Source organism: Saccostrea cucullata, unplaced genomic scaffold (assembly GCF_032062105.1).
Source record: "Saccostrea cucullata isolate Sc308-1 unplaced genomic scaffold, CSIRO_AGI_Scuc_v1 ctg6, whole genome shotgun sequence".
In the NCBI taxonomy this organism is placed as follows: domain Eukaryota; kingdom Metazoa; phylum Mollusca; class Bivalvia; order Ostreida; family Ostreidae; genus Saccostrea; species Saccostrea cuccullata.
In genome coordinates this window covers 371,360-389,806 of record NW_026938995.1, presented here as the reverse complement: position 1 = coordinate 389,806, position 18,447 = coordinate 371,360, and the positions used below count along the sequence as shown (strand labels likewise).

Here is an 18,447-nt window from a genome sequence, read left to right as displayed (position 1 = left end):
GTTTCGCTCTCTGTTGATTCGCAGATTAGGTCTGTTTGATCAAGAAAAAATAAAACACTGATGCCCCCGTATGGCAACATAGCAAAGATTAAGCTTTTCTTAAAAGCAAATGAATTAATTTGCAAAAGTAGGGTATTCTCACTGGAAAACATGGAAAACAATTGTAAAATTTAAAAGACATGTTTAACGTTAAGGTCAAGTTTTAAGTATCATATATAAAACTTTTGTAGAGCTGTGTATTGCCAATTTCCTAAAAAGACCTTTCAAGGTCAAAGGGTACAAATGAAAGGTCTTGTCATAATGATTTTTAAAGTATAAAAGCTCTGGCTCTAACTCTTTAAAAGTTATGGTCAAGGTATGCTTTTTTAAAGACTTTATATAAAAAAAAAAACATGTATGAAGTACACCGTGCCATTGTTTTTTTACTTTGATATTTAAGTGAAAGGTCTTTTATATTTTAAAACATTTTCTTTTTGATTTTCAAGTATTTTCCAAATCAAAAAATTTGCAAAGATGACAGTATATTAAATCTAGCTCCGCTAAATCTTTGCATATATTTTAAATGATATTTATTTGAATTGGCCATACCTTTTGAATGAGAAGAGATTATTTTTTACACCGTGCCAATGACTTTGATATTTAACATATTTTAAAACATTTTCTTATGAATTATCCAAATGAAAAGCAAAGATGACAGTATATTAAATCTCTTTGCATATCTTTTAAATGATCTTTCTTTGAATTGGCCATACCTTTTGAATGAGAAGAGATAGGGCTTTCACATTAAACGTGTGTATTACATGTACCACAAAAGCTTTCTAGATATACTATGATTTTTGGCCTCGTGACCTTGACCTTGAAGTTCGATCTACTTTTCAAAAACTTTAACCTTGGTCATGACTTTTGATTGAGAAGGCAAACAGGGATTCATATTTGACATGTGCATTACCTGTGACAAGATATTTCTAACCCCTTGACCTTAACCTTCACGAATGACCTCATTTTCAAAAAAAAAATCTACTTTAATTGGTGCCAACTTCTGAATGACATGATAGGGCGTTCATATTTGGCCCAATATGCCATAAATAGTGACATCTCACCTACAAAGACACCGAAAGCGAGGGCCACAGTTCTTTGAATTTTCGTGTTATGGTCTTTTCATAAGGGACCTAGCATCGTTTTTGAAAGTGAAGGAGGGCAACTAGCGGAAAAAATAATTTAACTTATTTGGTAAAAAATAAGACTAAACAAGCCAAACAGAAAACATTAACCCCCCCCCCCCCCTACGGCTTTCGCGAGAGCGAGTGGACATTAACTACCATTCGCCTGTTCGTTTGTCACAAAAACTTTAACCTTGGCCATAACTTTGGAATGAGAAGAGCTTAGACTTTCATATTACACATGTGTATTACTTGAGACTAGACCTTTCTAAATACACTGTGAATTTTGACCCCTTGACCTTCTTTTCAAAAATAAATAAAAAAAATTGGCCATATCTTTTGAATGAGAAGAGATAGGGATTTCATTTTAAAATGTGTACTACCTGTTTTAAGACCATTCTAAATATACACCATGATTTTTGACCCCATGACCTTGAATATTGATGTTTGACCTTCCTTACAAAATGCTATTTTTACTTATAATGTTCGAATGAGAATAGATATGGTTTTCATATTTGACATATGCGTTATCTGTGACAAGATATTTCCGAGCATGCTTTGATTTCTGACCCCTTGACTTTCATGTTTGACCTAATTAAAAAAAGAACTTTGGTGATTACTTTTGAATGACTCATGATAGGGCGTTCATATTTGACACAGTATGCCATTAATAATGACATCTCACCCACAAAGACACCGAAAGTGGGGGGGGGGGGCACAATTCTTTGAATTTGCTTGTTTACCTATACTTTAACAAAAAGGGGGGTGGGTCATTTATTTCCCATATTGCTTATGGGAAACCCGAAATATGTGTCTGATCAAAAAGTAAAATAGGAGGTTTGACACTATGTGAAAATAATTCTGTGAAAGTCTCAAAAATTCATTCATTGTTATAGGAGGAGTTGCAGGTAAGAGCTAGGTAGACGGGAACCCCCCCCCCCCCGTGTTTGTACCCAAAAAAGTACTACAATTGAAAAATTTAAAATCTATAAACAAAAATTGGCCTTTTACAAAAATTCATACTCTCTGATACTAAAGCAGAACAGTAGATGATTTGGTATCACCTAGAGAGTATGAATTTTTATAAAAGGCTCTAACTTTATTTTTAGCTAAATTTTTGGAATTTTCAGTTCTAATACTTTGTGAATATGTCATAGAAAAATATTTTATTTATAAAATGTTAAAGAACCCTTGGGATACGGAACGGGGGGGGGGGGCGTCCCCCCGTCCCCAAGCACCTGTGCATGGGTACCCCAAAGCGTAACAGACGGACGGACATCTTGATCACTATATACCCTCCCACTTTTCAAGGGTATAAAAAGAAGTAAATTTATACATGTTCTTATACCTGTATACGGAAGTCCAGCTAGGGCAGCAGGAGTCGGCAATGTTATCAATGAGGAGAAAATGAATATATTCGACATTACGAATTATCGAATTTGTTTAAACAAATTAATAAATATATAATTCATCGAATTCGTTTTAACAATTCTAAAATATGATACTTCAATATGGATTCGAATTAATTATAAACAAAACAAAATAATTTTCAAATATTTATTTTATTTATGTAATATAGTATATTATCATTTACTCTTTCAAATTGTTCTGGGTTATGTGTTGCTATTTTCAAATATTTGTGAATGCAATTCTCATGATTAGAGCACTTGATTGGTTTAGTAAACTAAGCGAATAAATGAACTGGAAAGAAAAAAAGGAAAGAACAAGATGTGTTTGTGAAACACTGATGCCCCGTATGGCAACATAGCGAAGGTTAAGCTTTCTCAAATGCATATCAAATATGTTGGTACCTAAAGTAAGGCCTTTTCACAAGAAATATAAATGTGAAATACAAACCCCAGCACCATCTTTTCAAAGGTTATGACTAAGGTTAACGTTTTTAAAGGTAGGACAAACTCAGGGGTCAAGGTCAAAGGGTCAAGGTTGTTGGTTTCTAAAGAAAGGCCTTGTCTCCAAGATTACATATGGAAAGTATGAAAGTGCTGGCCCTTACCGTTCAAAAGTTATGGCCAAGGTTAACGTTTGTGAAAATTAGGTCAAACTGCAAGGTAAGATCAAGGGGTCAAAGTTGTTGATATCCAATGAAAGGTCTTGTCACAAGGATTACATATGTGAAGCATGACAGCTCTATCCCTTGCTGTGCAAAAGTTATGGCCAAGGTTAAAGTTTGTAAAAAGAAGGTAAAAATCCAAGGTCAAGGTCAAAGGGTTAAAGTTGTTGATATTCAATGAAGAGGTCTTCTCACAAAGATTACATATGTGAAATATGAGTACCCTAGCCTTTAAAGTTCAAAAGTAATGGCCAAGGTTCAAGTTTTTTTGTAAGTACGGAAATGTCCAAGGTAGGTCAAAAGGTCAAAATTGTTGGTTTGAAATGAAAGGTCTTGCCACAAAGAATTGATATTTGAAATATGAAATTCCTAGTATCTACCGTTTAAAAATTAGGGCCAAAGTAAAAGCTTGGATTTTTTGTGTAAAAAAAGGGTCAAATTCCAAGATCAAGGTCAAAGGGTCAAGGTTCTTGATATCAAATGAAAGGTCTTGTCACAAGGATTAAATATGTGAAGTATGAAAGCCGTAGCTAGTTCTAACCCTTTAAAAATTATGTTCAAGGTTGAATTTGAAAAGTAGGTCAAACTCCAAGGTCAAGGTCAAAGTTCTTGGTATCCAACGAAGCGTCTTCTCACAAGGATTACTTATGTGAAGTATGAATTTCTTTTAAAGCCCTAGCCCTTACCTTTCAAACGTTGTGGCAAAGGTTAAAGTTTTTTCTTCAAAAGTACGATAATCTCCAAGGTCAAAGTCAAAAGGTGAAGGTTGTTGGTGCTTAATAAAAGGCCTTGCCACAAAAAAATACATATATGAAATATGAAAGTCCTGGTATCTACTGTTCAAAAGATATGGCCAAAGTTAAAGTTTGGAATTTTTGTGTAAAAGTGGGTCAAACTCCAAGGTCAATGTCAAAAGGTCAAATTTGGTGGTACCCAAAGAGAGAGAGAGAGAGAGAGAGAGAGAGAGAGAGAGAGAGAGAGAGAGAGAGAGAGAGAGAGAGAGAGAGAGAGAGAGAGAGAGAGAGAGAGAGACGGACACGACAAAAACTATATACCCCCGAAACCTTGTTTACGGGGGCATAAAAAGGGGGGTTCTGATGTTATTGTTTAAATAGGGTCGGGTTCTTTGTTCAAATATTGAAACCGGAAGTTTACATGTCCCGTAAGTCGGGTTCGAGAGTCGGAGAGAGAAGTAAAGGTTTTATTCTACTTTGTAGGCCGACTTTGTTTTCCAAGAAAATGATGATAAGTAAGAGCTTTTTATTTATAAAGCATGTCTTCAAACTGTATATAACATGTATCTTTGGAATGGAATTAAATTAGAGCACTGATCGTTTTATTTTAAGCTTTAAACCCATGTGACTAAACACATGCTATAAATGCGTTTCCCACTTTTACACTGCCTAACTTTGGGATTAGAGAGAAATCGTTTGCTTACCATGTTATCTCTTTTTGAAGGAATTGGCAATGGAACCTGCTCCAGAAAAGCGTAATGGAAGCGTATAATTGTTATCGCCAACTGGCCCTTGACAAACTAAGGCCATTGTGTGTTAAGCTCAGCAATGATCATTCCAGAAAAAATATTAGTGCTTTAACAAAAGCTTTAGAGGAAATTGATCGTGGATACATACAGGACCTGCAAGAATATTTGCTTTATCCTTTAAGAATGATATTGAAAGAGTCCACAAAATAGTAGGTATCTCTCTCTCACCTATTTAAATAAATTTCTATAACTTCACTCGTTGAAAGACTTTGAAAGCTATGCAGAGTTTGCAATGGTTACATATATGAAACAATTTTCAGCATCAAATCATGATGTGAATATTTCATAATGGTATCATGACAGACTTGGAGAATAATTACTATTTTGTCTTCTTTTCAGTTCTGAAGATTTTTACACGGACCTGTTCACACTGATGGAGAAAATCCTCGGTTGTACGAGGGTATGGAAATGGGAGCTGTTTACTGACATCTTTACGCTTTCTTGCATCATGATCAGCTCACCTTCAGACCAAGGGATGGGCTGTGGCAAAGGTGAATAGCAAAAGCTAAAGCTACCCCTCCCCCCATCTGCTTTCACATAAAGGGAAGATTTTAGGATAAGCAACATTTGGATTAGACAAGTTTTTGGAATATTTGTCAATATTTCATTCTTAAGATTGAATGTGCAATAGACAATAAGCCAATAAAAGTTCCTGTTTAAATATAATTTCAATTTGTTAAATCCAAATTTTAAACAATCTCAAATATGTAAAATGGACGTTTTTTTCTCATTGACGTAGATTGGGCCATGATATTTACTAACACACCAAAATATTTTCCTCTATATACATGTAACAAGGTTAAAATTATACTTGTTTAATGTTAAAATCTGTTCTGTTTGTTACCCTGTTTGTATCTTTTTTGTATCACTCCTTTTTTGCAGCCACGGCAAAATCTGAGGATCTGAAGGCAGCCGTAGTACAGAACATTAAGACACTGGTGTCTAAATCCGACTACAGCATCATCCAAAAGTTGTTCTCAATCCAGAGTCTCCCAGTTCTTGGATTAGCAGTGTCTATTTTGTTAGATCTAGCAGACACTGAGAAATGCAGGTCTCTCAAAGTATCTGCCATTAAATGTCTAACAGAGCTTAGTCAAGTGGATGGCAAATGTGAGTACAAAGCAGTAAGAATTAAGTGAACAGTTTTCTTGAATAATAACAGGGAGTAATTACTGATAATATAAAGAAATCTAAATAGTATCTTGCAACTAAATAAAGTTATATTTATACAGTAATTGAAAATAAAAGAAACATGTATGACTTATAGTTATGATCAAAAATAATAGAATGATTGAATCTGTGTTAAATTGCACAAGTGTAAATACTTGAGATGGTATTGTTTGATTGCAACGGAATGCTGTAAAACGAGAATATTTGGCGCACTACTAATTTTAGCCCCTGAACGCTAAAATTTATTTTGCACTAACGGAATTCTAAATATTATTTTGTTGTGTATGTTCAAAGCTTTCACATAAGTACATGTAGACTGGAACGTGCAATTATGTAATGTCGAAGGGTCATTGGATTTTATATACACACTAGCAGTGTACATGGTAGGATCAATCGAGAAAGTTCTGCCAAATCATAATTTATTTAATTAAACTATTGTTAGTTGTTACCTGATACTTATCATTAGCACCTTCAAAGTTTGCCTTCTTGGTGTGTCAATCGTCTATCGCCTCGAGGTAAACAATGCTATCAAGCATGGCGATTGAGCTTGCAGACAATACCTGATCATGATTACCGTTTATCCAAGTAACTTTCCTTCGATGCATGCATTGTTTTAATATGAATAAAATATTTGAATACTCCAGTTCTTTTATATAAAATAAAATTTAACATTGTGGCACGTCTATGTGATTGCAACACCACGGTAAAGTTGACGATTATTACTTGTATACGGGAGTGCTATAATTGCTTGACTAACCAAAAAGTCAAATATGGGCATGGATTAAAAAAATAATATCACATTTATATAGGTATTTTAATGACAAGTGCAGCGCTAAAATTTATTTGCGCCAATGTACTCCCAATTGCGTTTGCGCTAAAATATGTATGCGCCAAATTTTCTTGTTTTACAGTAGTGCTTGATTCAATTTTACAGCATGTACTTAACTTTGAGAGAAAAAAAGATTAGAAAATAAATCAAAGGATATGTAAAAGAGATTATTTATTGTAAATTCATTTGATCTAATGTATATTTTCAGATTGCAATAGAGTGAGGGTGACACTAGGGGACACTTTTGCCTCGTTCTTGCCTGGAATCACTATTACACTGTGTAAGATTATCACCGGTGATCAGAAACAGGGACACAGTGTCATAGCAGTAAGTACAGCCTTAATCAGTTCCAGGTTCATTAGAACATGGTTACAGGGAAGACAGTTAAAGGGAGTTAAGTTTACAGTGGAGTGATCTCCATTTCCTGTAGATTTAAAACTAGTATGGATCATGGAATATGCAGTAGAGCAATTGCTATACATAATGCCATGTTCACTGAATAACACAGTTTATTTCTTTACTGGTTTATACCATCAGGTTCAATGTGTAAAGATTTTTTTAAAAAAGATATTCTGCAATGTTTATGATATTTTTTTTTATCATTAAACACATTTTTCTCCCTCTTAGACTGCAATATATGCCTGGACCAAAATAATTGGCCTCACAATGGATGATATCTTGATAGAAGAGAGTCAGAAGAAAGGCCAGCCTTCTATTACAGGTAGTGTTATAGAAATTCAAAACAGTTAGCAAAACAAGTTTCTAAATAAAGAACAGTTAGGAATAATACAAATTGTGTCCAGAACATGCCATTACAAAACACTTGAAATTATAAAATTTTCTAGTGACAGTTTTGATTTTCAGATAATGACATTTGGTAAAAAGTGAATATCTGCAGTGCAGATAAGTGAACTCCAGGTCATATTTTTATGGGAAGAAATTGAAAAAAAAACAAACAAACTTTGCATTCAAGTGACTTGCAGTCTATTACACAGTTTCCATTACTGCAGATTTCAATTGGTAGCTTTTTGGTTTTACATGTCATTAGCAATACTACCTCTAAAAGAATGTTTCATAATTTCTGTATCATTTATGCTCAGGGGCAGAGCCAGTTGATGACAAAATCAGGAAGCTTGCCATCAAAAGAGATTCCACTTGGGTAGAAATTACTGGGAATAAAATAAACTTACTGGTGAAGCAGATCTGTAAGGTCAGGGGTCATTCTAACTGGAAGGTCAGAATGGCATTGGCAGAGTCGGCCGGAAGCTTACTACAAGGGTGCACAAGGCAAGGGCTTTAATCTTCATATAACACCATAATTCTTTAAATACATGTACCTTTAAACTGTTAAAAATAGGTTTTATATATAGAGTTGTCAGAGCAGCAATATTGTTTGGTTCTTTGCAAACCACTGCAACTACAGTGTATATTGAACAAATTTACATCTTAAAGTCACTATTCCCACAAAATTTGAAGAATAGAAATAAAGTTGTATCTGAGTAACAGGATGACAATATCTGGGTCTGATGTTTTATCATGGAAACACATCTCTTGTAGATCTCTTCACTCCTCTATCCCTGATTTTCTGGAGATCCTAGTGGGGCTTATAAGTGATGAATATCCCAACGTTGCCAACAAAAGCAGGAAAATTCTGAACATATTCACTCACACCCACCTTGGGACAGAATGTCGGCCTCTGGTGGAAATGTTGGAGGAAAACTTACACAATCTCTCCATGTCCCTGCCCAGAATTATCCGCTCAGTCGGTAAGGGAGTTTGAAACATTCAAATTGAACAGATATGTGGGAACCCATTAAAATTTCACAAATACATGTGCAATGTTCTTTGTCTGTGTAGAAATCCATTGTACCGGTAAATAACTTAATTAAAATCATGAATAAGATATAAAGGACAAGATCCCAATATATAAATAACACACACACACACACACAAAAGTTGTCAATTTTTTTTAAAGAATAATGGACTAATGTGACATGAAAGCCCCATTTATTGAACATTTATTTTATTTCATTATTTGATTTTATTTTAAATCATATAAAAACAATGATTTGCAGATGAATTGTTTATGGTAACAGAAAATATTCAGCTCTGTCTCTGATGTCAGGCTACATTGATTTGTTAGGTAATGAAAATTTGCTATTTTCCTTGAATCTCCATTATAAATCAAAAACGTGAAATGGTACAATTTTCCTAGCATAGCATTACAATTTTTGTATGTTTTCTACAGGAAGTGATATAAACCACCTGTTGATGTCATCGTCTCACCTGAAGCGTTTGTCTATATCACTGATTCAGGTGTTTGAACTGGACACGACAGACATCAAAATCATTGAAGAGAGAACCAGCTGGATTGGACATAGTAAACTACTCTTATAGATTTATATCTTAGTAAACTGCCGTAAACTGCTGAAAAATGTATTTCTACAGTATAAGTGTATTTCTGTAGTAATAATATTTATTTTGTTTGACATTATTTTCCTATTGCCAGATGCTGATTTCATTTCTCCTGTCCATGTGCCCGATGTAATCAAACCCAGAAAAAACTTCAAACATTTCCACGACAAGAAAATCGAGAAAGAACTTAAAAATATTTGCAGATTGCTGGGATATTATGGTAAAGATTTTTGTACCATTGCATTAAAATAGAAGTGTGAAATACAGGTATTACAGGATGAGATGCAATATACATATGACTAAGTTTTGTTAAAAAATGTTAACTGATAAAATATGGATCTACCTCAGGAGAGTGAGTCAGTAATTTGATTCAGACAATGAAGAAAGATTTTTAGCTCACCTCGACGAAGTCGAGATGAGCCTATGCTATACCCTCGGCGTCGGCGTTAGCATTGGCGTCCCGGTTTAAGTTTTAGGAGCAGTTCTATTCCCAAGTAACTATAGGCCCTACCTGGACCAAACTTGCATGGATGATGCATCTAGGGATGGACATTACCAGACTTGCTTCGGATGCTGGACCTGACCTACATTTTCCAAATGAGTGACCAAGTAAAAGTTTTTGGAGCAGGTCCATTTCCAAGTAACTATAGGCCCTACCCAGACCAAACTTGCATGGATGATGCATCTAGGGATGGACACTACTAGACTTGCTTCGGATGCAGCTCCATTCCCAAGGAACTATAAGCCCTACCTGAACCAAACTTGCATGGATGATGCATCTAGGGATGGACACTACCAGACTTGCTTCGGATGCTGGATCTGACCTACATTTTCCAAATGAGTGACCAGGTTAAAGTTTTTGGAACAGATTAATTCCGGGAATCCCAATGAACTTAAAGACCTATTTAAACTGAACTTGCTTGAATATTGTTGTCAGGATAGATACTAACTGTTAAGAAAATATGATGTGAGATTAGCATTACTTAAACTGATAACATTTGTCGAGGTGAGCTTCGTAATCTTTGATTACTTATGTTTTTCAATCACAGCCTATTGTTTAGAGCTCATTCGAACCAGGAAATTCTTTTTTATTGTGTATATAATATATATATCCTGACACCAGGACAGTCCATGGTATAGAAAAAAGAATTGCTATATAATTTTCATAACATACATGTGTATCAGAAAAATACAAATGAGCATTGTGGCACATAGGCATCATGCTTCATTTCTTAACTACATTTATTAGAAATTGGATATTGTTAAATCTCATAATGCTCAAGTCATTTTCTTTTTAGGCAGCATCTCTCTATTAGTGGACCACTTTCTGGACTTGTTCCATGATTCAATTTTACACAAAATGCAGGCCACCATGATAATCAATGAGTTAATGTTAGGGGCAGCAGCAATGGGAGGTATTAGAATTATTTCATTTTTGAGTCGAGATAATTGTTAATAATTTTTATTTAGAATGTATTTTGCTTGCAACCTGCTTCGCATGTAAGCTTCTTAGTCTTTGCTCACTATTCTTTTAGTTAATTCCTATCAAGAGAAAGATTTTGAAGAGAGAAGGGAGAATAACATTGAGGAACTGGAGGCTATTGTGGAGTAAGTGATTTCATGCTTTATGGATTGTGATTAAAGCAGTTTTAATGAAGGTTTCTTCTGTAGTTATAAATCAAGGACATCTTCATTTTTAATTTAAAAGTAAAAATCACAGCTTGCTCTTTGGTGTGTTTTTAGAGTTAATTTTCCCATCTGACATAACAAAAATTGTAATTTAATTAAAGACTAAAACACATTTCATTTTATACATAGAATGTTGATTGATGAATATCTCTCTCCGTCCAATCTGTGCCTTGTGACAAGTCCACACCACAATCACTCAGTTAGATCCACTCCTGAGAACAGACTGATGGCTCTGGAACTCATGACCAGAGATACAGGGAATAACCTGGCTACCTTCAACAGGAACATTATCCAGATTTGTCTTTATTTGGAGGGAATTGGGTCATTTGCAAAGGTTAATAAAAGAGAGGAATATATCATAGAAACACAATGTTTTCAAAAGTCTAAATGATGAACTATTTGTAGGTGATACATATAAAAAAAGAATTTTATGCAAGTGGGCGATGATAAATGGCATGATTTCAAAGTGAACAGCATTGCTTCTTAAAAAGAATTTTGTCTGGGCGAATTTAAAACATGTCTGTATTGATTGCAAGTGTGAAAGGGTGAAAATTACACAGGGCAAAAATAACTCTGCATATAGTTCTGTATAAAAAGAACTTTCCGAGTGTAACCTTTTATCCTTACAGGTACTTAAGGACAGGTACATACCTTTCCTGATGAAGACTATTTATCCACTGCTGGAGAAGTTAGGGGATGAGACGGCGTACATCAGCAGCACTGCCTACCTAGCCCTGTGTGACATCTGTCATGTCTGTCAGTACAAGTACGTCTTAGTGTCTTGTGTCATAAACATTGAATTGATATCATTTTACAAACTACAAGGATCGGTAACTGTACTTGATACATGTATTTCTTTCTCCTTACAGCAATTGTCTGGTAGGAGAGATACTCTAAAATTGATACATCTCTCTTCATTTGTAAACAGACAAGTCTCAGTGAGGCTTATCTGTGTAAGAAATCAAACCTTTATTTAAAAAAAAAAAATTAAGAATTAAATTATTATACCCCACGCAACAAGTAATGTTTTTGACCTGTCCGTCAGTCAGTGTCAGTTAGTCAGTCCATCAGTCCTATTTTTTTGTCAGTGCAACTCCTCATAAACCGCTGCACAGAATTTGGTCAAACTTTGCAGATATTTAGGACACAATGTGTAGATATGCATATTACCAGGAAATTCCGATTCCTTTATTTTTTCCAGGATTTTCAGCACTTTTCAACTTACCGGTAGATTTTTGGCCATACCTTGAATAAAGAGATAAACAGTTTGGAAGCCTAACTCCTCTTTAACCACTGCACAGAATTTAGCCAGAATTTGCTGATATTTAGTACACAGTGTGTAGATGTGCATATTACCAGGGAATTCTAATTCCATTATTTTCTGGGAATTTCGGCAATTTTCAACTTAGATTTTTGGCCATATCTTGAATATAGAGATGAACAGTTTGTCTGCGCAACGCCTCATAAACCGCTGCACAGAATTTTGTCAAACTTTGCAGACATTTAGGACACAATATGTAGAAGTGCATCAGGAAAGTCTGATTCCTTATTTCTTTTAGGATTTTCGGCACTTTGAGTTTTGGGGGAGCATGGGGTATGTGAGCTTGCTCACTTTTTCTTTCATTTCAATATATGATTGAATAATTCCAGCTCTCTGATTGGCCGAGATCCAACATTGTAGTAAAAATATTACTTTATGTTCACTTGCACGCTTATATGATTTCTTCAATGTTGGCCCATCACTACTAAGTAAACATTATACACCATGCAAATAATCATGTTTAATTGGTGAAATAAGGGCAAAAAAGGGAACCATGCTACTATACATAAGCGTAAAACAAGCTGGCCAGCAATGATTTGTCTCAAGTTTTACCCAGTATGGTATATTAAATTTGCTGAAATTTCATTTTATAACATTTACTTTTTCATTCACTGGATATCACACATTGGGTTGATTTTACATATCCCACAGATATGCTGTCAACATTGTTTTTAGTGTTAAATTTTCACTCCACAGTTGATCCATATGTATAAAAGTGACAAATATTTGTTAGCTATGTATAAATTGTGAGCTTCCATTGCTTATAGTTGGATATGATTTTTATCCGACTCAGGTGTTTTCTATCCCCTTACCAAGGCTTGAGGATAGAAAACATTAAACTCATTTAATAAAAAAAAAAGTAAATATTAGTGACATTATATCCTATATTAATCTCCATCTTTTATAGAAAATTGTCATTATTACAGAAATTTACCAGATAAGTTAGCAGGGAGACATTTGTTTTTACCAGATTATCATGTGTATTGTATTTATAGATCCATTGGAGAACTTGTGCAGCGTAATTCAGATTACCTGGTAAATGCCATCAGTTTGAGGCTGCGACATTTTTATGAGAACATGAAGAGCCCCCTGGTGTTGAAAGTCATGCTGCAGTACAGTAGCTCGGATATTTTACCTCTCATTGGAGATACAGTGCAGGAGGTGGGTTCTTGGTATTAATTAGAGATCATCAAGTATTTGCAGGTTTGCCCTGTAGAAATCAATTTGTCTGTGTGTCTGTCTGTCATTCTTGTGTCATATAAATTTTGAAGCATTATCATGTTGATCAGGCCTGTTGTGGATATATCATCTGGAATCAAGAAATAAAATACCGGTACTGAAATGTTTAACTGCACAGAAAATCAAGAAATAGCATTTTAAATCTCACTTTTATTGAGAATTTTAATGCCCTTCGTATAATTTCAAATTGTATTACTGTAAATCACTTTTTATTCTTATAATTTCAAAATTGTATTAGTATTCCTAGAATATATAGCAAAAACCACAATTCGATTTGTCTCGCTAATTTTTTTCTGAAAATTAAGTGATCTACAGTAACTAGTTAGCAGTTCAATTTTTTTTTTCTTTTCAGATTTTAGAATCATTAGATGATAATTACGAGGAGGAGGCTTTGTTGTTTCTCAGTGTACTAAATGAACTGGTTAAAGCTGTGCTGAGGTGGTTCACAGATAGTATGGTGAGTTACTGATTTCAGCTGATAGATATAGATATTACTGTTCTTTCTCCTGAAATAAAAAAAGCAAAACTGAAACTGATGAACTTATCAATACAATGTTACATTTTAGGAAACAGAAAAGAAGCAACCACCTCCCAATCCACACAGAATTGATGAGAATCTGGATGTGGTGTCCTACATCAAAGAATTCCTTCATCTGAAGAAAGTCTCGGAAGGTGAAGTGTCTGAAAGTGAAACCTGCCAGGATGATGTTGCTGAAGAGAAGGCTGAAGAGGATGAGGAAATGCAGACTGAGCAGAAAAAAGAACCACCACTGCATGTCAAAGCTGTGAAGGAGGTAATGTTTGATGAAAGAACTTTCATGAAAGGTGTTACATTTTCTTGCTGAAGTCAGCTTGATTAAAATCTTCAGTTAATTTGTAAACTAGTAATCACAGTCTAGCATTTTGGTCTCGGACTATTGCAATCAAATATTTGTTGGTACATGTGATAACGTTGAAGCATTGGGTACTGGGTAGGACTCACATTTTTCTTCTTATCTGCAGGTGATGCTGAGAAGTAAACATCTCCTCTCCTCCAGAAACCCCAGTGTGAGGCTCCTGACCTTGGACACCATTGCTTCCTCCTGCCAAGCTTTACGCTCACATCAAGGTACCTCCTCATGTATCAATAGCACATAATCAAACGGATTGGAAAGTGTATCTTTTTTGGACCATCTTGAAAGTTTAAGTTTTCTTTATGGCTTGTTGTTTTGGGTTTCAGATGAATTACTGCCAATGATCCATGAAATATGGCTGCCGTTCACAGCCAGATTTGTTGATCAAGAGAAAATTGTAACTAAAAAGGTTGGAACTTGTGAAAATTTGAATTTCATTCATTTATAAATTCAAATTTTATTTTGTTTTAAGTATGAATAATTTGAAAATATTTCTCTGTTTCAAAATTTACTATCATTGAATTTTTTCAGGAAGTCAGTAGATTTATAGCAGTGTTTTATATTCATAGGCTGTTGAGACATTGGTCACCATGGCAGAGACCTCCGGTGATTTTATCTGCCGACGGTGTACCAAGGATGTGTTTCCTAAAATGCTGACTTTCTTGGAAAAACAAGCAGAAATCAGGTTAGCTCATGATTTAAATTGGTTAGTTCTGAAAACAGTTGTATTACTGGTGTACATATAATGATTATTAACAGTTTGTTTGTTGATTTTACAGTAAGGGATCCAGTAAAGCCTATCTTTACACAGTAAACTTCAAACTACAACAATCCATACTATCTCGTATCGGGATGCTTTGTAAACAGGTAATGTACAGACATGAGCAAGATGTGATTCCTCTTATGAATAAATTGTCCAACAGTGATTGAATTTTGTTATTGGATTCATATACATGTACATAGGTCTTGTGTTTAAACATGCTACAAGACATGAAGCCTTGGTCTTAAACGCATATATTTATTATGTATTTACAGCTGGGTGTCCTTGGAAACAGCCTTGACCTTGTGTCCTCTGTTTGTGTCCTTTATCTCAGTGCCAGACAACCAAGTGTCCTTCAAAAGGTTGGAAGAGTTTACATATTTTTTCTGTATCATATAACTTAAGATTTGTAATTTTTAACAATCATCTAAATTGTTTTAAACGTTAAACAATACATTATACAACACATTTCTTGTTAATGAGAAAGGTTGACCTTACAGATTGCCTTGGAAACCTGTACAGTTCTGATTTCCCTAGACCCAGATCCCATGTGGCTCCGACTCTGTGATTTGTACCACCCCAAGGAATTCCTCTCATATGTGCCTTTATTTAAACCAGTAAAGGTATTTAAAAATACAATATAATTCATGTGATCAAGATAATTTGAACAAGGTTTGGTCTATAAAATAACTTTTCTTTGTCTTAAGAAAGATTTAACATTGTTTATATACATATTCAAATATGCCTATATCATGTATGATCTGTGATGTAAAATTAAATTTATATTACTTAGACAAAGGTTGCTTACATCATTTAATAATTGTCACTTTGTGCTCTGTCAATGTGCTTTCTGTAAGGTCTATAAATCTAAGAATTATCCTCATCAAAAGTCATATTTGTAGTTGGTAGAAATGACCTGTTATCATGATTGTTTGAATAATTCCTTTGATAACATAAAGCCTAATTGTTGTTATTGTTTTTTCTTTCAGTTTAAATCTTCCCCTGGAAAGAGAAATGAATTCACAGACAATGTTGTCAAGTTGTTAAAACTTCCTGAAATGGGCAGCTAATAAAACATATTTTTTACTTAAATAAATTTGTATTGTTTTTATCCTTTATAAAAGAAAATTGCTTTTATATTAAGAAGTTCATATAAGGCGAATGTGGAATGATTTTAGTTTTCATACTTCATAGGAAAACAGGTTAGTTTATGCAAAGCATTGCTTCTTTTTTAATGAGGAGATAACACAGGAATAGGGAGGGGTGAAGATGTCCTGTAAATTTTCACTTTGCAAACAGATGACCAAGATGTGTTAATAGTTTTATGGCCAATGAGGCCTTTATCAATTTGATAACAAAAAATCACAGCTCAGAAATTTAAAACACACTGTTTAGCTTTACTTAACAGATTTTATATTTATTGCTATAAAAACTTCCAATCGAGAAGCATCCTAGAGAAATTATATACCTTAGCTTTAAATTGAAACAATCCCTTTTTTCTTTGAAAACTAAAAAAAAAAATATATAAAATTTTCAAAGTGCTGAAAAAATTGGTTTCGGTAGGGGTGATTTTAACGAGTCGGTCGGAGTACATCAAACAAATCATTTTTTATTGTTGGCCTGACATATGCACAATTAAAGTTAAGAAATTCACATTACCAGTAAGTATGAAAGCCCGGACTAGCTCCAACTTTTCAAAAGTATCTGGTCAAGGATAGGGTAAAATTTTGCAAGAGTGGGTCAAACTCCAAGGTTAAGGTGAGGAGGTCAGATGTTCCGAGAGAGAGTTTATTATTTTTTTTTACTAATACTATTCACAAAGAATACACGTGAAATACAAAAGCCATAACTCCAACCATTCAAAACTTAGGGGCAAGATTAAAATTCTTGAGGTCCTCAGTCCTCCATAAATAAATAGATTACAGGACAAAAAAATTAGGCAAAATTTGTTGCAAATAGTTTGCTAGCTAGAGTGTACATGTTTTCTACAGTATAGATGATCACGACATTTTCAATCTGTTAATTATTTGCACTTTCATGTTTGTTGGAAAGAGCATATTAACGGCCATTACAGGTTTATTAAAGACAATATATGGCCAACTAATTGACAGGTGCCTACACAAGTCTTAATATATAACACCTGTATTCATTTACAGAAGGTAAGTGTATCACACAACAGTGGCGTAGCATCGTTTTTGAAAGTGGGGGGGCCAGAGAAAAAATTTTTTTTACTCACCTGAAAAAGTTGACAAGCAAAAAAAAAAAAAAAAGGAAAAAGAAAAAGTTGTTCAAAAAAATCCTATTTCGAAAAAGTTGTTTTCAAAAATCTAATACTACATTTTCGTACATCGAAAATTTTCAATTAACATTTCCTATAGTATAAGTAAGGTTGGGAGGGTTGCTACGTCCCTGCACAATGTAATTTTGTAATTTTGGGTGTGTGTGGGTGTGGGGGGTGTGAAGGTAAACTTTTCCTCAGTGTCAACTACTTTCAGTACCAATTCTAATACTACATTTTCGGTACATCGCTAAAAGTCTAAAAGTGGGGGGGGGGGCCAACCAGGTTTTCAATTAACATTTCCTATAGTATAAGTAAGGTTGGGGAAAAAAGTGGGGGGGGGGCCTGTTGCTACGCCCCTGCACAATGTAATTTTGTTTTAATTAGATCTGGAAATATTAAAAGTAGAAAAATTACATTGTTTAATGTACAGCGCTGTATACGAGGGTTGTCCCGTAAAATCGTGGACAAAACGTTTTTCTCGAAAAGTAATGGGCGCACTAAGCTGAAAATTTCAGTAAATGTTTATTTATCATATTTAAGTGCATGATAAGTTTTTTGATAAAATATAGGCAAAAATAAAGATTTTATTTTGCTTGAATGGGCACGGGGTATTGTCCTACGGCGCACGGACAAAAAACCAAGGTTTCATTAAAGAATACACAAGTTTGAATTCAAAATAAAAGTTTTAAATTCATAAGATTTGGATTAAAATTATCCTAATTCAATTCCACAATCAATTTTGTAGCCTTTGTAAAAATTTTAAGGCAATTGGTTAATTTTTGGCAGTTTCTCGAGCATTCGAAATGGGAAAATGGTAAACACAACACACGAAAAATGGAGACGTTTTATGACGTTACGGCGCACCGGAGAGCAGTTCCGTTTTAATTCGATGTTGTAATGACACCTTTAGAGACTTGAAATGAGCATAGAAGAAAAAAGATTATAAAAATATCACCAGATCTTAAGTATACAAATGAAACAGGAGTTTTCTTAGCGAAGTCTTATTTGATCGAGTCCCAGGGGAGTACAAAACATACGGACAAACTCCCAATGTAAAAGCAAAAGACGCTGTCACA

At 34.4% G+C, this 18,447-nt stretch overlaps 1 protein-coding gene across 1 annotated transcript; it reads left to right on the top strand.

Annotated features, from left to right (window-relative positions):
* Nucleotides 1-4,341: 4,341 nt before the first annotated feature.
* LOC134252035 (TELO2-interacting protein 1 homolog) lies at nucleotides 4,342-16,186 on the top strand. Its single transcript, XM_062734456.1, has 25 exons — nucleotides 4,342-4,480; nucleotides 4,690-4,923; nucleotides 5,114-5,265; nucleotides 5,657-5,884; nucleotides 6,982-7,100; nucleotides 7,401-7,494; nucleotides 7,874-8,060; nucleotides 8,331-8,539; nucleotides 8,860-8,916; nucleotides 9,022-9,153; nucleotides 9,283-9,408; nucleotides 10,487-10,603; nucleotides 10,724-10,796; nucleotides 11,007-11,211; nucleotides 11,507-11,643; nucleotides 13,194-13,359; nucleotides 13,790-13,894; nucleotides 14,004-14,231; nucleotides 14,440-14,545; nucleotides 14,657-14,739; nucleotides 14,900-15,015; nucleotides 15,110-15,197; nucleotides 15,366-15,452; nucleotides 15,591-15,713; nucleotides 16,080-16,186. The coding sequence occupies exons 2-25, from the start codon at nucleotides 4,724-4,726 to the stop codon at nucleotides 16,158-16,160; spliced, it is 3,219 nt and encodes a 1,072-aa protein (XP_062590440.1). The 5' UTR covers nucleotides 4,342-4,480; nucleotides 4,690-4,723; the 3' UTR covers nucleotides 16,161-16,186.
* Nucleotides 16,187-18,447: the final 2,261 nt, after the last annotated feature.

Excerpts from the sequence above, each read along its gene's own strand:
- LOC134252035 (XM_062734456.1), top strand. The coding sequence starts at position 4,724 with ATGGAAGCGTATAATTGTTATCGCCAACTGGCCCTTGACAAACTAAGG. Across the intron at positions 14,740-14,899 it reads AGAAAATTGTAACTAAAAAG|GCTGTTGAGACATTGGTCAC; the intron begins GTTGGAACTTGT and ends TTATATTCATAG. Across the intron at positions 15,714-16,079 it reads CTTTATTTAAACCAGTAAAG|TTTAAATCTTCCCCTGGAAA; the intron begins GTATTTAAAAAT and ends TTTTTCTTTCAG.